Here is a 17,896-nt window from a genome sequence, read left to right as displayed (position 1 = left end):
TTTTTTCCCGATGATTGCGCTTTTGTGTCGTTATCGAAAGAGACGCACGTGTGCTTTCCTTTCCATTCCCTCCAATTTGCTAATTAGCGCCGCAGGTTACATGACCAATATATATATATATGTAGACTACAGATTATTGCAAACTACTGACTATTATTACTCCATCCCCTGATCTAAAACCTACATGAGGGCAAAGAAAAACTCAAAAACCCCAGGATGAGTCAAGTCAAGTCATGTTTATTTGTAGCACCCTTAATCACAAGGGGTCTCAAAGGGTTACACAGACCACTACAGACTATTATGACACTATCCCCTGATCTAAAACCTACATGAGGGCAAGGAAAAACTCAAAAACCTCAGCATGAGGGAAAGAAAGAAACCTTGAGAAGGGACCGCACATGCGGTAATCCCCCTTCCAGGATGATTGAGTACTACTTGTTTTTGGGAGGAGCTTTACTCATTATTTAAGGCAGTTATACTCCATATAGCCATAGCATGCAACCAAGGTGCTAACACGAGCGGCTAGAGAAGGAAACTGACCTGTAACAATGAAGAAATTCTACTCTGCGACATTAGCACGACGACCTGGGGAAGGTGAGTGACACTGAAGGATAAAGAGCAAGCAGCTAGCAATAACTATAACTGCTACCCATCGCCTGCAGTCGAGTGGCTAACGAGAGTGGCTGGAGAAGGAAACAGTGGCAAAAAAGTGTAAGATGGCTGAATCACAGACCTCGGTGACTGTAAATGTTTAAATGTTTTGCAATGTTTCCCCGCAATCTGACCCAAAAATGACGCCGTAATGCCTGCTCTGGTCTTCTTCCCCTTGTTATTAACGGCAGCTGGCATTAGTTTGTACGGCGTTGTTATGTGAAGCATCATGATGCACGGAAATTGGCTTTTGTGCTTAAAATGTTCTTGAATCTGACCATGGAAAAGGTGTACGAACCCTGGAAATTTCTCCTTGGGAATTCTATCATTAGAACTGACATTTTGCCTCCACCTCAAAGACCTCAAGGTAATAGATTTGGGCCCCTTTGCATCCATTCTAATGCTATTTCCATTTTTCGACCCTCCCCCCCAGGCCGAGTCTCCTTCTTCTCCTCCGGTTCCGAAAACCTCCACCGCGTGGAAAAGGTGACGGGAGGAAGCCGCTACGCCATCACCGTGTCCTTCACTTGCGACCCTGCGCAGGCCATCGCTGACCCTTCTCTCCCGTAGTTCCGCGCCATTCCACCAGGTGGGCGTTGCCGTTCTCCCTCGTCAATCCCTGCAGCGGAGGAGGGGGGGACGGTCAAGTCATTTTTCCATTCTCTTTTTTTCAATGGCGTTGAGGTTCCGCATCAATCTTCGTGCACATGACAAGGTTACCGATGTACAAGGGATTTTAACATTAACCGTAATTTTTTGGGTTATAACCAGTGTTCCCTTTAAGCTGCGCGCTGCTCGCACTTTCTCAGCGCACAAGAAAATTTAGCCGGCGCACAAAAATGAGGGCTCAAAATAACTAATTAAGAAGCGACTTAAGTCAAAGTTACAGTGCATGAAGGTAAAAATACACGGGTTCCCTTGACGTTGTGTCCTAAATGCGGTATTTTGAAGTCGAGTCGAAGTAGAACGAAGTTGAGTAAAGTTAGTAGAGAACCGGATTCTTCGGCTCGGCTCACTAAAAGGAACCGGCTCTTTTGGGTCCTAAACGGCTCTTCGGGTTGTTTTTACTTCTTTAATCCCAACATGACCAAATATTATGTAAAATTATGCTCAACATCACTTAAAGGAAGAGGGGAATAGAACAAAAAAGAAAAAAAATACCAAAATGAAAAGTAGCGAAAAGCTGAGAAAAAAAGAAACAAAAGGAAGAGAAAAAAAGAAGGAAAAATTTAGAAAAAAAGCCAGAAAAAAAGGAGAGAAAGAAATGTAGGAAAAAAGTAACAAAAAAGTAGAAAAAAACACAGAAAAAAGAAAAAAAAGTTTGTGTTGCATTCAAATAATTTCCAACGATACCAAGTGAATCTTGTTGCCAACATTGTACTTCCACTAAAAAATGTGATTAAGTACAGTTGTGTATCTTACAACCGACTCAATAAGCCTCCAAAAATGTTAATATTATGCGATAAAATATATCAGGAAATAAAAAGAAATAGATATCTTGTGAAAGAATTGTAAGAACAAACGACGTTTGTAGGCCGTACAAAGAGAAAAATCATTTTGCATTGCCGGAAACTCCGCAAAATGTAACTTGATGTCAAGTTTTGGACATGTTTGACGATTAATTATCTTGCCACACTTGGGATTATGGTTGCTCACTGTTGTTTCAAGCGTTGCTCACCGACTTTGCGTGAACGCTCAGACCCGTAAGGAAAATTACAGGGAACATTGGTTATAACTGGCTTTTTTTTACCATATATTCCGCCAGTGTCTGAAATAACTGCCCGGACGCCCGGGACGTGCATTTATTTTTTTCAAATCAATCGTTTGCTTCGTTCCGATTTCAAAATCTTCGTTCGGTTTGGAAATTTCGGTTTGTTTGGCAATTTGCATACTCAGCAGCCAATCAGAAGCCTGCATCGAAAAACGTCGTGCTTCCGGACTCTCCCCGAGCAACATAAGGTCGCTCATTTGCATATCATTTTCCAAAGTAGACAGAGAACACAAGAAAAATGGATAAGTGTTGAGGAATCAAGGCAAAACCTCAGCCCCAGAAGAACGATTCAAAAGAAGCTAACAAAATTTGTGACGCTACGAAATGTAAACGTACATTAAAAGCATCGTGGAAGAAGAGTTCACATGGCTTGTAGCAGACGACGCAACGCAAACATTGCATGAATGAAGATGAGTAAATACAGGTACATACTGATGGCAGATGGAAAACAGCGATGTCATATACATGCAATGAATGTTATAAGTAGATTTATAATAAACTTAATTTTAAAGTGTTGTTCTGTTATATATTCTGATTATCAATCCTTAATATTTTGCAACAATGTTCTTTTTTTCAAACCAAAGGTAAGATCTGAAGCACATCCCAAAATTTGGGTTGGGTTGGGCCTAAAATAGTAATCATTACGTTCGGGTTCGGGCCAGGCCTTGCTTCTCTCTGTCTTTATTTCGTCTGTATTAAAACTCCTGACACTTAACTACTACACAACCGGTGGTACGTGTGACATCTAACAAGGCATTAGACCATATGCCATTATCACACTCTTTTTACTCACAGTGCCAGAAACACTGATTTGCCCAGTACACTCTGATTCCTCGGTGACTTGCTCTGCACTACTCCACTGCACGACACAAAGTAAAAGATACAAAGACCAATGACGGGTGGATAATTTAAACAAAAAAATATCCGTGAGAGAGAAGCCTGGCCTGGCCCTCTCAAATTCAGGTTTTCTTCGGGATCAGTTCCTCAAAAACTGGTCGGGTCAGGCTAGATGAATATTGTATGCAATGGGAATCAAACCCAGGTAGTGGAGGTGAAAGCGCCAACACTGTAGACCACAAGTGGCATGGATGACATTTGAAAAGGCATTCGAGTTTATCCTATAATCACCCTATTTTGACTCATAGTGTCACAACACTGTTTTGCATAGTACACTCTAATACAGGGGTCGGGAACCTTTTTGACTCAAAGAGCCATAAAAGCAAAAAATATTAATTTTATTTTGGGAAAGAGCCACACCATATATTATGAGACAAATTTACTAAATTGCTAAACCGGCGCCCCAGACAAAAGCTTAGTCTTCAGCACATTTATTTTTGATGATTTGATAAAAATTATGAAAAGAGAATAATGCTAGAGCCCATGTCCCAAATTCAACAAAAAGACCACTTTAAACTTGTCTCTTTCTTGCAATGACTCAAGATCGGTTAAACTCCTTTTGACCCTTTTTTTCATACATATTGGTTTCAAAACCAGATGCAAGCATTTATTTAGTAAAAACGTCACAACATTCTGAGAATAGGGAGCCTTATGTGCTTACCTTTGGCGAGAGATGGGAGGGAATGCTTGTACTTTTTGCATAGCTCCACCCATCCCTCCCACTCACCCAATCAAATGACTAAGTTCTCTTCCGGTGTTTTGGTGCATTTACAGTTCTGTGGATTCATCATAAAGTATCTGAACACTGAACACAGATTATATAGTGAACTTTTAAATAAAGGATTCTTTAGCGTTGTACAGCCAAAACGAGTTTTTTTCCCCCCCTTTTTTGTGTGACGCCTTGACTGTAAATTGTAGTGAAAAACGTGCCCTATATATACTGCGAAGTGTTACATTTGAACTTAGCTTTGTTTGGCTTTACGTGTACCTGAATAGGATTGCAAACTCCGGTTTTGAACAAGATGGAGAAATTTTGCATGCAATCAAATTGGTCTCTGAGCCACAGATACTCATAGAAAGAGCCATATATGGCTCGCGAGCCATAGGTTCCCGACCCCTGCTCTAATAGGTTGAACAGTCTCTCCACTTCTTCACCTATATGTATGCGTAGGTAAAAGATCTTGTATAGCACTTTGTCCAAATATTGTCTGTTCACTTCATTCTCTTGCAGTTGTTGGTGAAGAAGTGGAGAGACTGTTTCACCTATTAGAGTGTACTATGCAATTCACTGTTTCTGGCAGTGTGAGTAAAAATACTGTGGTCATGGGATAAGGTCTAATGCCTTGTCATTTTTAACACGTACCACCGGCTGTGTAGTGGTAAAGTTTCATGGGTCTTATTGCAGGCTATGTTTTTTTCATTTTTTGTCAGCGATTTTTATCGGTTTGATCAATTATTGCACAATCATTTCTCAAATACGGTAATATATTGTAAAGCCTGGCATGGTAACGGATACCCATGATTACTAAATGGATTTCCAATCTTATCTGCGGGTTATAAGGCGCACTTCCAAATTTCTGGCCGGATTGGAGTTTTTAGGTGCGCCTTATATTTGGGAAATTACGGTACCTCAAAAGAACTCTATACATGAGGTTTTACAGTAATATGCAATGATTCATCAGCCAATAAGAATTGTGAAACCACAATGACATAATATTCAATGCAACAGCAATGAAAACGCCAAACAATAACCACTTGACTACCAGTTGTGTAGATGACATACGAAAAGGCATTCGGTTTTGTCTCCTAATGACACTATTTTTATCCATGGTACCAGTGACGAATGTTAGAGGATGGAGAAAGAAACTAAAGTCGTCCTGATGATACAAACACACGCAAAAAAAAACCTCAACAAGGGAAACAAGTCTTTAGGGTATCTGACGGTGAATCGGACTTTGAAGGACATTCAAGAAATACGCTGTAAATGTTATTTCGATATTGTGTTCATGATTTTCGTTTTCAATAAATGTTTTTCATCATGGCTGCAAAACTCTACAGTCGATCCTTGGGATACAGTGACCCCGATTTAGAACTTTTTCACTTTACAGTCTGGGAAAATATGTTTTCCAGCACTTCTTTACTGCACTCACCAACAACAACGTATTTCCCATGCCCAAAAACGTATACAATTTAAAAAAAAATCAAGCGTATGTAACGTTAGCCTGTCAGCTGTTATCTAAAATGCTTGTCTGCTATTGGTTTGCATTACAACAGTATTAAAACGTTGACACGCTATTGGCTGAACTACTTCCCACCATGGCTTTCCCTCTCTTCGTTCAGTTTAGACTCTTTAAAAACTTATTTTGTCAAGGTATGGGTCCAAAGACTTGCTGTGATGCTAAAGGGAGAAGCAAAAACATGATACTGTTCAGTTCAGAATCTCGCGTGCTTTGTCAATACTTTGCAAGTTGGCGATAGAAACCAGTATTTTTTTATTTTCAGTGATGCTAAAGGTAAAAGCAAAAATATGATAACCAAAGGCATGAAAATCTCTCACCTTTTGGGAGGAATTTACCGTTTTTAAGTCAAAAAGGGGGACTCTGTTAATCGTGTATTTCCGAGGATAAAATGTTTTGAGGTGTGTGTCTGTCTGTCTGTCTCTCTTTCTCTCTCTCTCTGTATCTGAGGATAATATGTTTTGAGGTGTGTGTCTGTCCGTCTGTCTGTCTCTCTCTCTCTCTTTTTCTTTCTCTATTTCTCTCCCCTCTCTCTCTCTCTCTTTCTCTCTCTCTCTCTTTCTCCCTCTCTCTGTATCCGAGGATATAATGTTTTGAGCTGTGTGTCTGTCTGTATGTTTGTCTCTCTCTCTCTCTCTCTCTCTCTCTCTCTTTCTGTCTCTCTCTTTTTTTCTCTCTTTTTTCCTCTCTCCTCTTTCTTTCTCTCTCTCTCTCTCCCTTTCTCTCTCTCTCTCTCTTTTTCTTTCTCTATTTCTCTCCCCCCTCTCTCTCTCTCTCCTCTCCCTTTCTTTCTCTCTCTCTGTCTCTCCTCTCTTTTTTTTCTCTTTTTTCCTCTCTCCTCTTTCTCTCTCTCTCTCTCTCCCTTTCTCTCTCTCTCTTTTTCTTTCTCTATTTCTCTCCCCCCTCTCTCTCTCCTCTCTCTCTCCTCTCTCTTTCTTCCTCTCTCTCTCTATGTCTCTCTCTATCTCTCTCTATGTCTCTCTCTCTCTATGTCTCTCTCTCTCTATGTCTCTCTGTCTCTGTCTCTCTCTCGGGGGGGATTGTAATGAAACCCATTATTACGCCAGACAGCAGAAGTGCCAGATTCATCTCTGGGGATAAACTTAGTTGTTGGCCCGTTCAGGAGCAAGCTAGCTGTAGGAAAGAAATCACCACAGTAACTGAGCCGAGCAAAATTTAACCCACTTTCATGCAATCAGCTTGAGGCTAAATTCAGCCAAGATAATAAACGTATCAATATTTTGTTGGGCTGTACAGTGTACCCGAACATATGTCCTCCTCATCCTTCTTACTTTTTTAACCGCCGACCCATTTTCATGCCTGTAACCATGGAAATGAAGCTAAAAGTTGTCAAGAAATATAAGGAAGGTACACGAATTACCAAGATTGGGGATTATTGGGAAAAAGGGTGGGGATTAAAGTAAGACAATCGTCTATTGGTATGATAAAAACCTTGGTTATATTGTAGGTTTTATTTTTAATCTGCCGACGTTGCCCACCCCCTACGCATCCACCCGCTACTCCACTCGACCAGCTCAAGTTACGTGAAACCAAAGGTAAATACAATTAGATTTTTTCCTTACACTTATGTGAAATTATAACGTTATTAAATCCTGTACACATATATTACACATACATAGTACTTACTCTATCCTATTTTGTTTTAATGTTTTTATTTTGGCCTCCAGGGGTTCAGAAGGCATTATCTACTATAATTACCGCAGGTTTCTATCCTTCGCTAAATGGCAATTTCACAATACAATTCCCTCTGCAGAATGGATTAATGTATTCCGGCGGTGTACTGGGGAGTCAGTATCTGCAGTTCGAATAATGCAGCTGTTTTAATGATCACGCTACATGTGCATCAAGGGAATTTAGTGCGCTCTTGTCGCGGTACTTGTTTTGTATTCATCTTCTCATACTAGAACTGAGCGAAAGAACAAAACGGTCGGACGAATGTGTGCAAAATGACTTTAACGGGAGGAATGGTGTTCCACAGGGTTCAATCTTGGGACCATTTGTTTATTGTCTTTACATTTGTTGCTTTTTCCAATTTTTGTAGTGTCACTCAAATAAATAAAAAAAATCCCTTCCTCTGTGTTTTTCTTCAATTTGATTTCTTATTATTCTTCAATCTAATTTGCGGTGTTCAAACAATAGCTTGGGCGAGCAATGGCAGTCCTCTCATCTATTTCCGAGTACACCACGAAAAACTACGCACAAATCAGATTGAATAATTGCTCATCAAAAAATGTGTGCAATATGACTTGAATGGAAAGAATGGTGTTCCACAGGGTTCAATCCTTGGGTCTTTTTTATTTTATTTTGCATATTGTTTTGACTCATTGCTTTTTCCAATTGTTTTATTGTCTATGAAATGATGATTCATATCTTCCTCAGGTTTATTAATTGACTTTCAGGCACAAATTGTCACGGTTGCCATGGCGCCCAATTGGCCCCACCCATGTGGCGCCAGATGCGGCTCATTGACAGATTGACTTTCCTTTTTAAGCTCAGTGGTCTCATTTTTCCTTTGTCAGTCCGTCAACGAACCTCTACCCCGCAACACGTGGGTTCTGACTAGGTCCTGTATCCTGTTGGTATTTCCTGTCCGGTATTGTTCCTGTTTATTTTGTCCTGTTAAATACCGGTTTCCAGTTTTGTTCTGCCTATTTTTGTCCTGTTTATTATTTTCTCCAGTTTTCGTTACCGTCTTGTTTGTCCTGTTTATTTCGATATCCTGTTTCTTTATCAATTTGTCTGTCCCGTCCTGTCCAGTATGGACCCCATCTGTCCGATATCTGCTCAGGCAATTGGAATGGATCTCATCGGTCTCTGGCTTCCTGTCTTTCCACGCCAGACCGCTGCCTAACGTGCATGACTCCCCATTTCCCGTAAAATAAAAGGCCTGTGTCAGAACGTCACGCGTTTGGGTCCCGATCCTGTTCTGGACACAAAAAACATATATCCAAAATTTCATTTTCATTGTCTAAGTTGTCCCTCAATACTTTGTTTAAATAATATTTAAGATAATATTTATTATTTTTATGGTTTGAATGAAGGACAAAAACTGTAAATTTATATTTAGTATGTAAACGACGTTTTTTTGTGTGATATTGATTCTGTAATTGCGTTCAACTGCTTAATTTTAATCTTTTCCTCTTTTGCTAAATCTTCCCTTTTCTACATATTTCTCTTTTATTTGTATAGGGTGAATTTACAGGATAAAAACTTTTAATTATCGTATTTGCATTTCTTTCCCCTTTTATGGCTTCCAAAGAAATTGAATTTTTGTCACGGTTGCCATGGCGCCCAATTGGCGCCAGCTGCGACTCATTGACAGATTGGCTTCCCTTCTATTTAAGCTCAGTACTCTCACTCACCCTTTGTCAGTCCGTCAACGAATCTTTGCACCCGCAAGACGTGGGTTTTGACTCTGACCGGTATCCCGTTGGTGTATCCTGTCAGGTATCCATCCCGTCTGTTTCGTCCTGTTTTTATTTCAGTCTCCGGTCTCTAGTGTCTGGTATCGTGCTGGTCATTCTGGTCCTGTCTGATATCTGTCTCCAGTCTCCTATCTCTGTTATCAATCCTTTCGTTTTGTCCGGTATCGACATCATCTGTCTGGTATCGGCTTGTGTAACGGTATCCGGTAGCGATTCCGTTTGTTTCATCCTGTCCGATATCTTTCACCAGTATCCAGTATCGATCCTGTGTGTCTCGTCCTGTCTGATATCTGTCTCCAGTATCTGGTATCAACCCTGTCTGTCCCGTCCTGTCTGGTATCGACCCTGTCCGTCCGGTATCTGCTCAATCTGGTATCGATCTCGTTGGTCTCTTGCTTTCTGTTGTTCCACGCCAGATTTCTGTCTTTCCTCTTTTGCCCAGCGATCTCCGAATCACTGGCATTTTGTGTTAACGTGCATGACTGCTCCATTTCCCGTAAAATATAAACTTGTGTGAGAAACGTCACGCATTTGGGTTCTCACCCTGTTCCGATTTTTGACTAAAAAATGTTTGGTAAGATTTTTTTTGGGCAGTTCTAGTTATCCATTATTTTCAGATGTATATTTAAATTCTATCATCTAAAGAAAAATAAATAAATAAAAACAACAAAGTTTAAAAAAAAAAAAAAACGTTCCTTTTTGCAGTTCAGGTTCACCACTAGAGTGCCTTATAGTGCACATTTAACCTAGGAGATTAAGGATATTTTTTTACACGCATTTTTATTTATTTATCCAAGACAGAAAAACAAATTAACGTAAACAATTTTAAATCGCAAAATGTAGCAAAACAAAGTGAGTGTCACAAAACGAAAACACTGTTTTTTTTCTCTCCTCTGCCTCTGCGAGTACACAACCCACCAAAGGATATTTGCAATAAATGTATTCATGAGTTGCTAGCACTTGACGCTAGCGCACTCCAAATATTCTCTAGACACAGCCAGGTTATATATATATCGTATTTTTACAACTATGAGGTACCTTAAAACCCGAAATTGGCCAGAAAGTTGAAAGTGTGCTGTATATACTGCACAATATGGTAGAGGAGTGCGTTACTACACAAGATCCTACAGTGTACTATCATATTTGAGCAATCATTAATCAGTCCACAATCATCAATGGCCTGGATTCGAACCTGGGTCAGGGTGGTGAGGAGGCCGACCCATTACCACTACGCCATATGCCTTCACATGACATATCAAGAGGCATTTGAGATTATCTCACTATTTTTACTCACGGTACCAGAAACACTGATTTGTATAGTGCAGTCTCTCTACTTCTTCGCCTTTGCGTCAATGATGTTGCAGTTTAATATGTATATAGATGTTGAAGGATTTTATACGATCGAATACAAATTACATTTACCGTAAATTCCGGACTATAAGTCGCTACTTTTTTCCCTCACTTTCAACCCTGCGGCTTATTCAGTGATGCGGCCAATTTATGTAATTTTTCTGACGGCCGCCAGCGGCGCTCGAGTGTTGCTACCATTAACTGCCCTGTCAAAGCTATATTATTATTATTAAAGCTTTGAAAACTTTCTCGGTGTACCGTCTTTCTTTGTAAATATGTGTAACCCATGTATAATATGTATTTGCAACTGTATATTTTTGTAATGTATTTATTTGTATTTATTTTAGACACTTATTCTGATATGTTTTGCACGGGTGAACGAAAAATGAGGGGCGGAACAAACGCGGGGTGCCGAGTTTAAGTGGGGACCGCTAAAGGTGAGGGACAGACAAGGAAAGAAGAGGGGGTAAAAAGGTGGTTAAGGAAAAAGGAGTTGCGTGAGTAAATGTGTTCATCTGATATATTTTTCCCACCCTTACCTTTGGAAATATACACTTTTTTCGTTGGATTACTTTCAACGGGACCTGGACTCTGCAGGTCTGCATCAAACCTTAAGTACCGGTATCATTTTCCGTTCATTTTGCCGGCTGTGATTTTTGGACTGTGGACTTTGATGAAGGACATTCAGTTTCAATCACGGGACTTGAAGTCGGGTTTGGGTTAATTTTATGTTTGTGTTACATGTTTAAATGTGGGCGCATGCGGCTTATATACAGGTGCGGCTTGTGTATGTACAAAATCGGTTTTCCTCTCAAAATGTGGTGGGTGCGGCTTATAACCAGGTGCGCTCTATAGTCTGGAATTTACGGTAATGCTAAATATATTCACTGGCTGGGCTGTGGTGCAATGTCAGGGTACCCCGGTGGAAAATGATGTTTACAGGAACGGCGAGGACGGGACGTAAGGCTGATAAGATAACCAGCACATCCAGACGCAGAAAGGCCCTGATGACATAGAAACGCTCGGTGTTGTTTTGAGTATTCCAGACATCGCGACGCTCTTCGACGAGATGGTGAGGCCCAGGGGGGGCTTCCTTGGGACGTCCATGGGAGGAGTCGGCACGCCATTGTGCGGGGAGAAGATGGCCAATAGGAGAGAGCTAAAGGACTAGAGAAAAAGGATTCCCATAGACACCAACAACACTAATTCGGCGGTTTTCGATGGAGATTGTTAATGAAACTAAATCTGCCCCCGAGTGAAAATGTCGGCTTTCTTGTTCATGGAGTCAGATAACTAATTCGAACCATTTAGTAAACGGTACATTTTGATATTAATTCCCAACAATGTAAAACGGCTTCTATAGTATTTTTCTGTTTCTGTCTTTCGCAGGGTTATTGAGGCAAAGGTGAAGAAGACGACTGAAAGTTTTTGTTATTTTTTCCAATCGATTTTATGGTCACCCGGGATACACATATAAATCAATTTCGGTTCCTACAATAATGTTAGTGGATCCAAGGTGACAATATCACAGAAACAAACCAACTGAATATATAACAAAAAAGTACTTCGACATACCCCAAAAACAGCAAATAAAGTAAATAAACCTACGAAACAAAGTTAAAAGTCTGACGGGGTGGGTGGAAAAGGCAACTGGTAATTACATTAGCTAGGTTAATCTTTAGGCGAAGTTGATTTTCCTAACCTAGTAAAAGAAACTAGACCGCCTTAAGTAAAATGGATTATTTATCCTTTTTATTCCAAATGTAAGTACTGATAGAATAGAATAGAATATACCTTTATTGTCATTGTTACAACATGGGATATATTGTGATAACGAAATTGGACGTGGCACTCCAGGTCCACATTTTACACTGAGGATAAGGAAACAAAGAGATAAAATGATTAACTTTACAGGATGCATAACACTCAGTAAATCAGTGTTTCTGGCACCATGAGTGAAAATAATGCAATGATGTTATGGGCTCCAGTGCCTTTTTATACGCTATATGTGCCACTGGTGGTATAGTGGTCAAGCATTGGTGCCCACCACTGCTATCTGGGATCGATTCCGGTTGCAAACAATGTTTTGAGATTTGAATCGGTGACATTTATCTACTGATGAATCATTCCATAATATATAACATAGAGCCAAACGGTTATATACAAATAAACAGGGTAGCTCTTACTGTAGTCTCAATTATACGCGCCTAATAGTACGGTGCGCCTTATGTTTGGAAAAATTTATGACTAAAGGTTTCTTTTTGGGGGCATGCACCTTATTACTTGTTGTGCCTTTAATGCGTAAAATACAGTAATTTTCTTTAATATTATTTCTTAATCCACTTAGATTTCGTGGTGGTCAAACTATAGCTTGGGGGGGCAATGGTAGTCCTCCACTCTGATTGAATAATAGCTCACAATCAAAAACAATATGCAATATGACTTTAACTGAAGGAATGGTGTTCCACAGGGTTCAATCCTAGAGCCTTTTTTGATTTGATTCTCATTGATTTTTCCAATGATTGTACTCTCTATGATATCGAGGTTTTTTTTTTTTGTCTTCCTCAGATTGATCGATTAAATAGTTGTCACATTACAAAAAGCTTCTTGCTGCAAAATAAGTGTTTATTGTGTTGATACAATACTTAAAGGAAAAATAATTTGCTTTGTCCAATATCTAAATCGTCCTTCAATACTTTGTTAAATAATTATTTAGGAGAATATTGAATGTTTCATTGCTTTGATGGAGAGGAAAAAAATATTTTTGGAGGTAGCTCTCGCTGTAGTTTCAAGTTCATGCACCTTATAGTCCGGTGCGCCTAATGTATGGAAAATATATATGATATTTTTTTATTTTTTAAAACGTTATTCAGCTCCAATTGGTATACAAAATTGAAAAGACTTTGAAAGTGGATCTGCCTCAACTCGCTAACCCCTTCCGTCCGACTTTATTAAAATTACAATTTGCCAGTGCCGCAATGTCGTTTTGCAGCCACCGACCCTTTGCAGAAAATCTCCCCCGAAGCCTCATCAGCGAATTTATTAGGCGCAACCGTCTGTTTTATCGGCCGATTTAATGGGAAAATAATATTCCAGTTAGCAAGAGCACTTTCTCCATTTTCTATCATTTCAATCTTTTGAAATTCAATAAAGAACTATTCTGCCCTGTGATTGGCTAGCAATATGTCCAGGGTGTCCCCTGCTTTATGTCCGTAACCCTCGCAGTTGGTAAAAGGAAGGAATGAATGAGAAGCTTCTCTGTTTTCTCTTGTTTTTGAATTTATATTTTTGAATTATTAACAGAGAATATTTATGAAATGAATAACATTTTTTGAAACATGAGGAATAACAAAAAGAATATTAACAATCCTTGAAAAGTCTTAAAAGGCATTATTGGCATTAAAAGTGGCATTAAATAAGATTTATATTCGTTTGAACGAAAAGGTTTCTTCATTTTCTTCATATTAAGGTTTTTGAGTTTCTCCTTGCCCTCATGTCGGTTTTAGATCAGGTGATGGTGTAATCATAGTATGTAGTTTGCAATAATCTGTGGTCTGTGCAGCCCTTTGAGAATCCTTGTGATAAAGGGCTTTGAAAATAAATATGACGGTCCCTTCTCAAGGTTTCTTCATTTTCCTCATGTTGAGGTTTTTGAGTTTTTCCTTGCCCTCGTGTCGGGTTTAGATCAGGTGATGGTGTAATCATAGTATGTAGTTTGTAATCATCTGTGGTCTGTGCAGCCCTTTGAGACTCCTTGTGATAAAGGCCTTTGAAAATAAATATGACGGTCCCTTCTCAAGGTTTCTTCATTTTCCTCATGTTGAGGTTTTTGAGTTTTCCTTGCCCTCATGTAGGTTTTAGATCAGGTGATGGTGTCACAATAGTCTGTAGTTTGCAATAGTCTGTGGTCTGTGCAGCTCTTTGAGACTCCTTGTGATAAAGGGCTTTGAAAATAAATATGACGGTCCCTTCTCAAGGTTTCTTCATTTTCCTCATGTTGAGGTTTTTGAGTTTTTCCTGTCCCTCATGTCGGTTTTAGATCAGGTGATGGTGTCACAATAGTCTGTAGTTTGCAATAGTCTGTGGTCTGTGCAGCCCTTTGAGACTCCTTTCGCTTAAGGGCATCACAAATAAACATGACTTGACTTTAGAGTTATCAATTTTCTTTTTGAATAATTCACCGATTTACTTTCGTGGTAACATGGCGTGACCACAATGACCTAACTATCAAAACGGCGATGTGGTTTCAGTCGGGATTTTCAGAGCAGACGCATGTCTTTGGTCTACCCTACATAGCAACTTCAGACGGAGACAGTTACCTTGCACCATGGGAAGGTGCACACAAGCTGTTCTGATTAAAGTGTACGAGGCAAGAAATGTTTGTGTTTTTTTTTTTGTTTTGTTTGTTTTAATTTGTTTTTTCTTTTTGTCCTAGTCTTAAATTGGATTTCAAAAGGCATTGAAAATGTCCTTAAAAAGTCTTAAATCTAACATGCCTTAAGCTGTAGGAACACTGTATCCAATCCTACCCCTTGGACCTTCTTATTTGTGTCATTTTTAAGTTAACTAGATCATTTTAACGTTTGATTCCCATAAAACTGCATTCGTGCGATCTTTGTAACCGACATGATGGATTATCCTTCTGGCTCTCTTTCGGCGTATTCATAGTGATTGTAGTGTACTGTTACGTTTATCAGTGTTGCCCTAAACCTCTGCACAGTAATTTAAAAGTGAAAATAAACTGTGTTTTAAAGAATGCAGAGGGATTTATGGTCTAGATCACAGGTGTCAAACAGGCGGCCCGCGGGCCATATCAGGCCCGCTCAGGGATCGAATCCGGCTCGTGAGATAACACTCAAAGAAGCGCAGGAGAAAAACAAGCTGCAGCTTGAAATATGTCAACTTGATGTTGCCAAAGCCAGGTGCCTCTCACAAAGACACTGTACTTGTATTTATCTCTCTCTCTCTCTCTCTCTCTCTCTCTCTCTTCCACCCCTTTTCTCCCACTTCCTGTCTCTGTCTCTTTCACTCTCTGTGTCTCTCTTTTTCTCTTCCTTTCTTGCTCTTTGTCTCTTTCTCTCTCTTTTAACCTCTTTTGCTCTAACTCCCTTTTTTCCTTTTCTCTCTTTTCTCTTTCTTCCTACCCTTTGCGCTTTCTTTTCTCTTTTCTCTCCTTCTGTCTTTCTATTTCTCGTTGGATTTCTTTCTTCCTCTCCCTTTCTTTTCCCCCTCTCTCTCTTGTTTCTCACGCTCTCTCCCTCTCTCTTTTTCTTTCTTTGTCCCGCCCTCTCTCCTTTTCCCTCCGTCTTTCTCTTATTTCTTTATCTCTCTTTTTCTTTCTGTTTTATCTACTAGTCCGGCCCCCGACAGAATGTTTGTTCTATCGTGTGGCCCCCGAGTGAAAATGAGTTGGACACCCCTGCTCTAGATTGTTAGATTGTAGATTGAGTACTCAGATAGTTCTTGGCGGTTTGCTTTGTACACGTTTTGAGTGAAATTTCCAGTTTATATTGTCATCGATTATTACACCTAGAAACATAATCTCTTGTACTTTTTCAATATCCATATTAAGGATTAAGGATTTATTTTTGTATTATTAAACAGCTGAAGTAGTAGCTACAATCATTTCCAAAGTTTCCCTCGGTGACTATTTCTGCGGTTGCCTCAATAAAAAAGATAAACATTCCCGGGAGTGAATTCACTCCCGTTCATGATCCTAACTAAAAACGAATACATCGGAAAATGTGTATTAAATGAAAAAAATCTTGAAAATCGGAGTCGTAGATATTCACTGCGGGCGGCACGGCGGATGAGTGGTTAGTGCATCGGCGGCACAGTCCTGAGGTCATGAGATTGAATCCTCCTGTGTGTAGTTTGCACGTTCACCCTGTGCTTGCGTGGGTTTCCTCCGGGCACAACATGCATGTCAGGTTAAATGGCCACCCCATATTGTCCCAAGGTGTGAATGAGTGAGTCTGTCTCTGTGCCCTGGAACCAGTTCAGGGTGTCCCCCTGCCCACTGCCCCTAGGACAACTGAGATGGGCTCAAGCACCCCAGAGACCCTACTGAGGATAAGCGGTTACGGATAATGGATGGATGGATATTCACTGCCAAAATAAAAACAGTTTTTATTATGTAAATTCTTTAAAATTGATCCAATTAAATCTGTAAGATATAAAATTACTAATAGAATAAAAAAACAATTTTCTAGTTTTTGATATTCTATACATAGTTTATATATTTCACAAAACTTTTAAACATGGCAGATTATTTCAGGCAGGGTTATTTAATAAGAACATTTATAAGACCCTTTTGCTCATTTTTAGGATTTTTTTATGACTAATATATTTTGGGGGGGGGCAGTCAAGTAAAACATTTATTAAAATAAGCAAAATTATCTGTCAGCAGGAGTCAATGAGTTAAATATTCAATTCAGATTTGAATTTTTTTAAATAAAACAGGTTAAGGCCTTTTTTTTTCTTCTTTTTTGGCAAAAACAAGGAAAACATTCATTTAGAGATAATTTTGCTTAATTAAATGCATTCCCCCCCTTGTTTTTGCAGAAAACAAACAATTTTAAAAAAATGCTTTGACATATATTAACTATTAAAAGTTCAAATCTGTATATCATAATTTCAATTATTCAATTCTAATTTTAATTTTGCAAAAACAAGGAGAACAAAATAGGCCAATTTTTTTGAGTAAAATCATGCAATTCAGATTTAATATTTTACTAGTAAAATATGTTTTTTTTCAAAAATTATTTTTAATGCAAAAACAAGGAAGTTATCAAAACGAGTATGATTTTTTTTCTGTAACTGAATATTAATATAGCTATCAGCAGTTAAATTGTGTAGTTTGGATATTATTTTTATTTTTTACGAGTAAAAATGGTTAATTATCTTTGTCAATGTAGAAAAGATTAAAAAATGATTAGAATCACAAAGATATATAAACGGGTCAAGATTTTTATTGTAGATCTATTATGCTGACGGTGAGAATTAATTAGTTAAATGGTTCAGTTCAGAATTTGATTTTAAATTTTGTTTGTAAAACATGTTAAAAATCTAGTGAAATAAAATGTGTATTCGTGTATATATATATATATATATATATACTGTTAAAAATCTTTAAAAAACTGACAATTTCAGAAAATATATGTTGTAAGAAAAAAATAAAAATAAATGAGTAAAAATGAGGGCAGCACGGCGGCGCAGTGGTTAGCGCTTGTGCGGCACAGTTCATGTCATGGGAACCTGTCGTGGGTTCAAATCCAGCTCCAGACTTCCTGTGCGGAGTTTGTATGTTCTCCCCGTGCTTGCGTGGGTTTCCTCCGGGCACTCCGGTTTCCTCCCACATTCCAAAAACATGCATTTCAGGTGAATTGGCCGGTCCAAATTGTCCCTAGGTGTGAATGAGCGAATGAGTTGTCTGTCCCTGTGTGCCCTTTGATTGGCTGGCAACCAGTTCAGGGTGTCCCCTGCCCACTGCCCGGAGATGGCTGGGATGGGCTCCAGTCCCCCCGCGACCCTAATGAGGATAA

At 39.2% G+C, this 17,896-nt stretch overlaps 1 protein-coding gene across 1 annotated transcript in view; it reads left to right on the top strand.

Annotated features, from left to right (window-relative positions):
* ogfod3 (2-oxoglutarate and iron dependent oxygenase domain containing 3) overlaps positions 1-6,203 on the top strand; it is a 51,620-nt gene extending 45,417 nt beyond the window's left edge. Inside the window, exon 9 of the mRNA XM_088323995.1 lies at positions 1,085-6,203. Within this exon, the coding sequence (XP_088180121.1) occupies positions 1,085-1,221 (137 nt within the window). The 3' untranslated portion in view covers positions 1,222-6,203. The remainder of the gene's footprint in view (positions 1-1,084) is intronic.
* The last annotated feature ends 11,693 nt before the right edge of the window (positions 6,204-17,896 follow it).

Source organism: Urocampus carinirostris, chromosome 19 (genome assembly GCF_059441175.1).
Source record: "Urocampus carinirostris isolate Australia breed hairy pipefish chromosome 19, RoL_Ucar_1.0, whole genome shotgun sequence".
NCBI lineage: Eukaryota > Metazoa > Chordata > Actinopteri > Syngnathiformes > Syngnathidae > Urocampus > Urocampus carinirostris.
The sequence above is the reverse complement of the archived record's forward strand: the minus strand, read 5'-3'. Positions and strand labels throughout refer to the sequence as shown.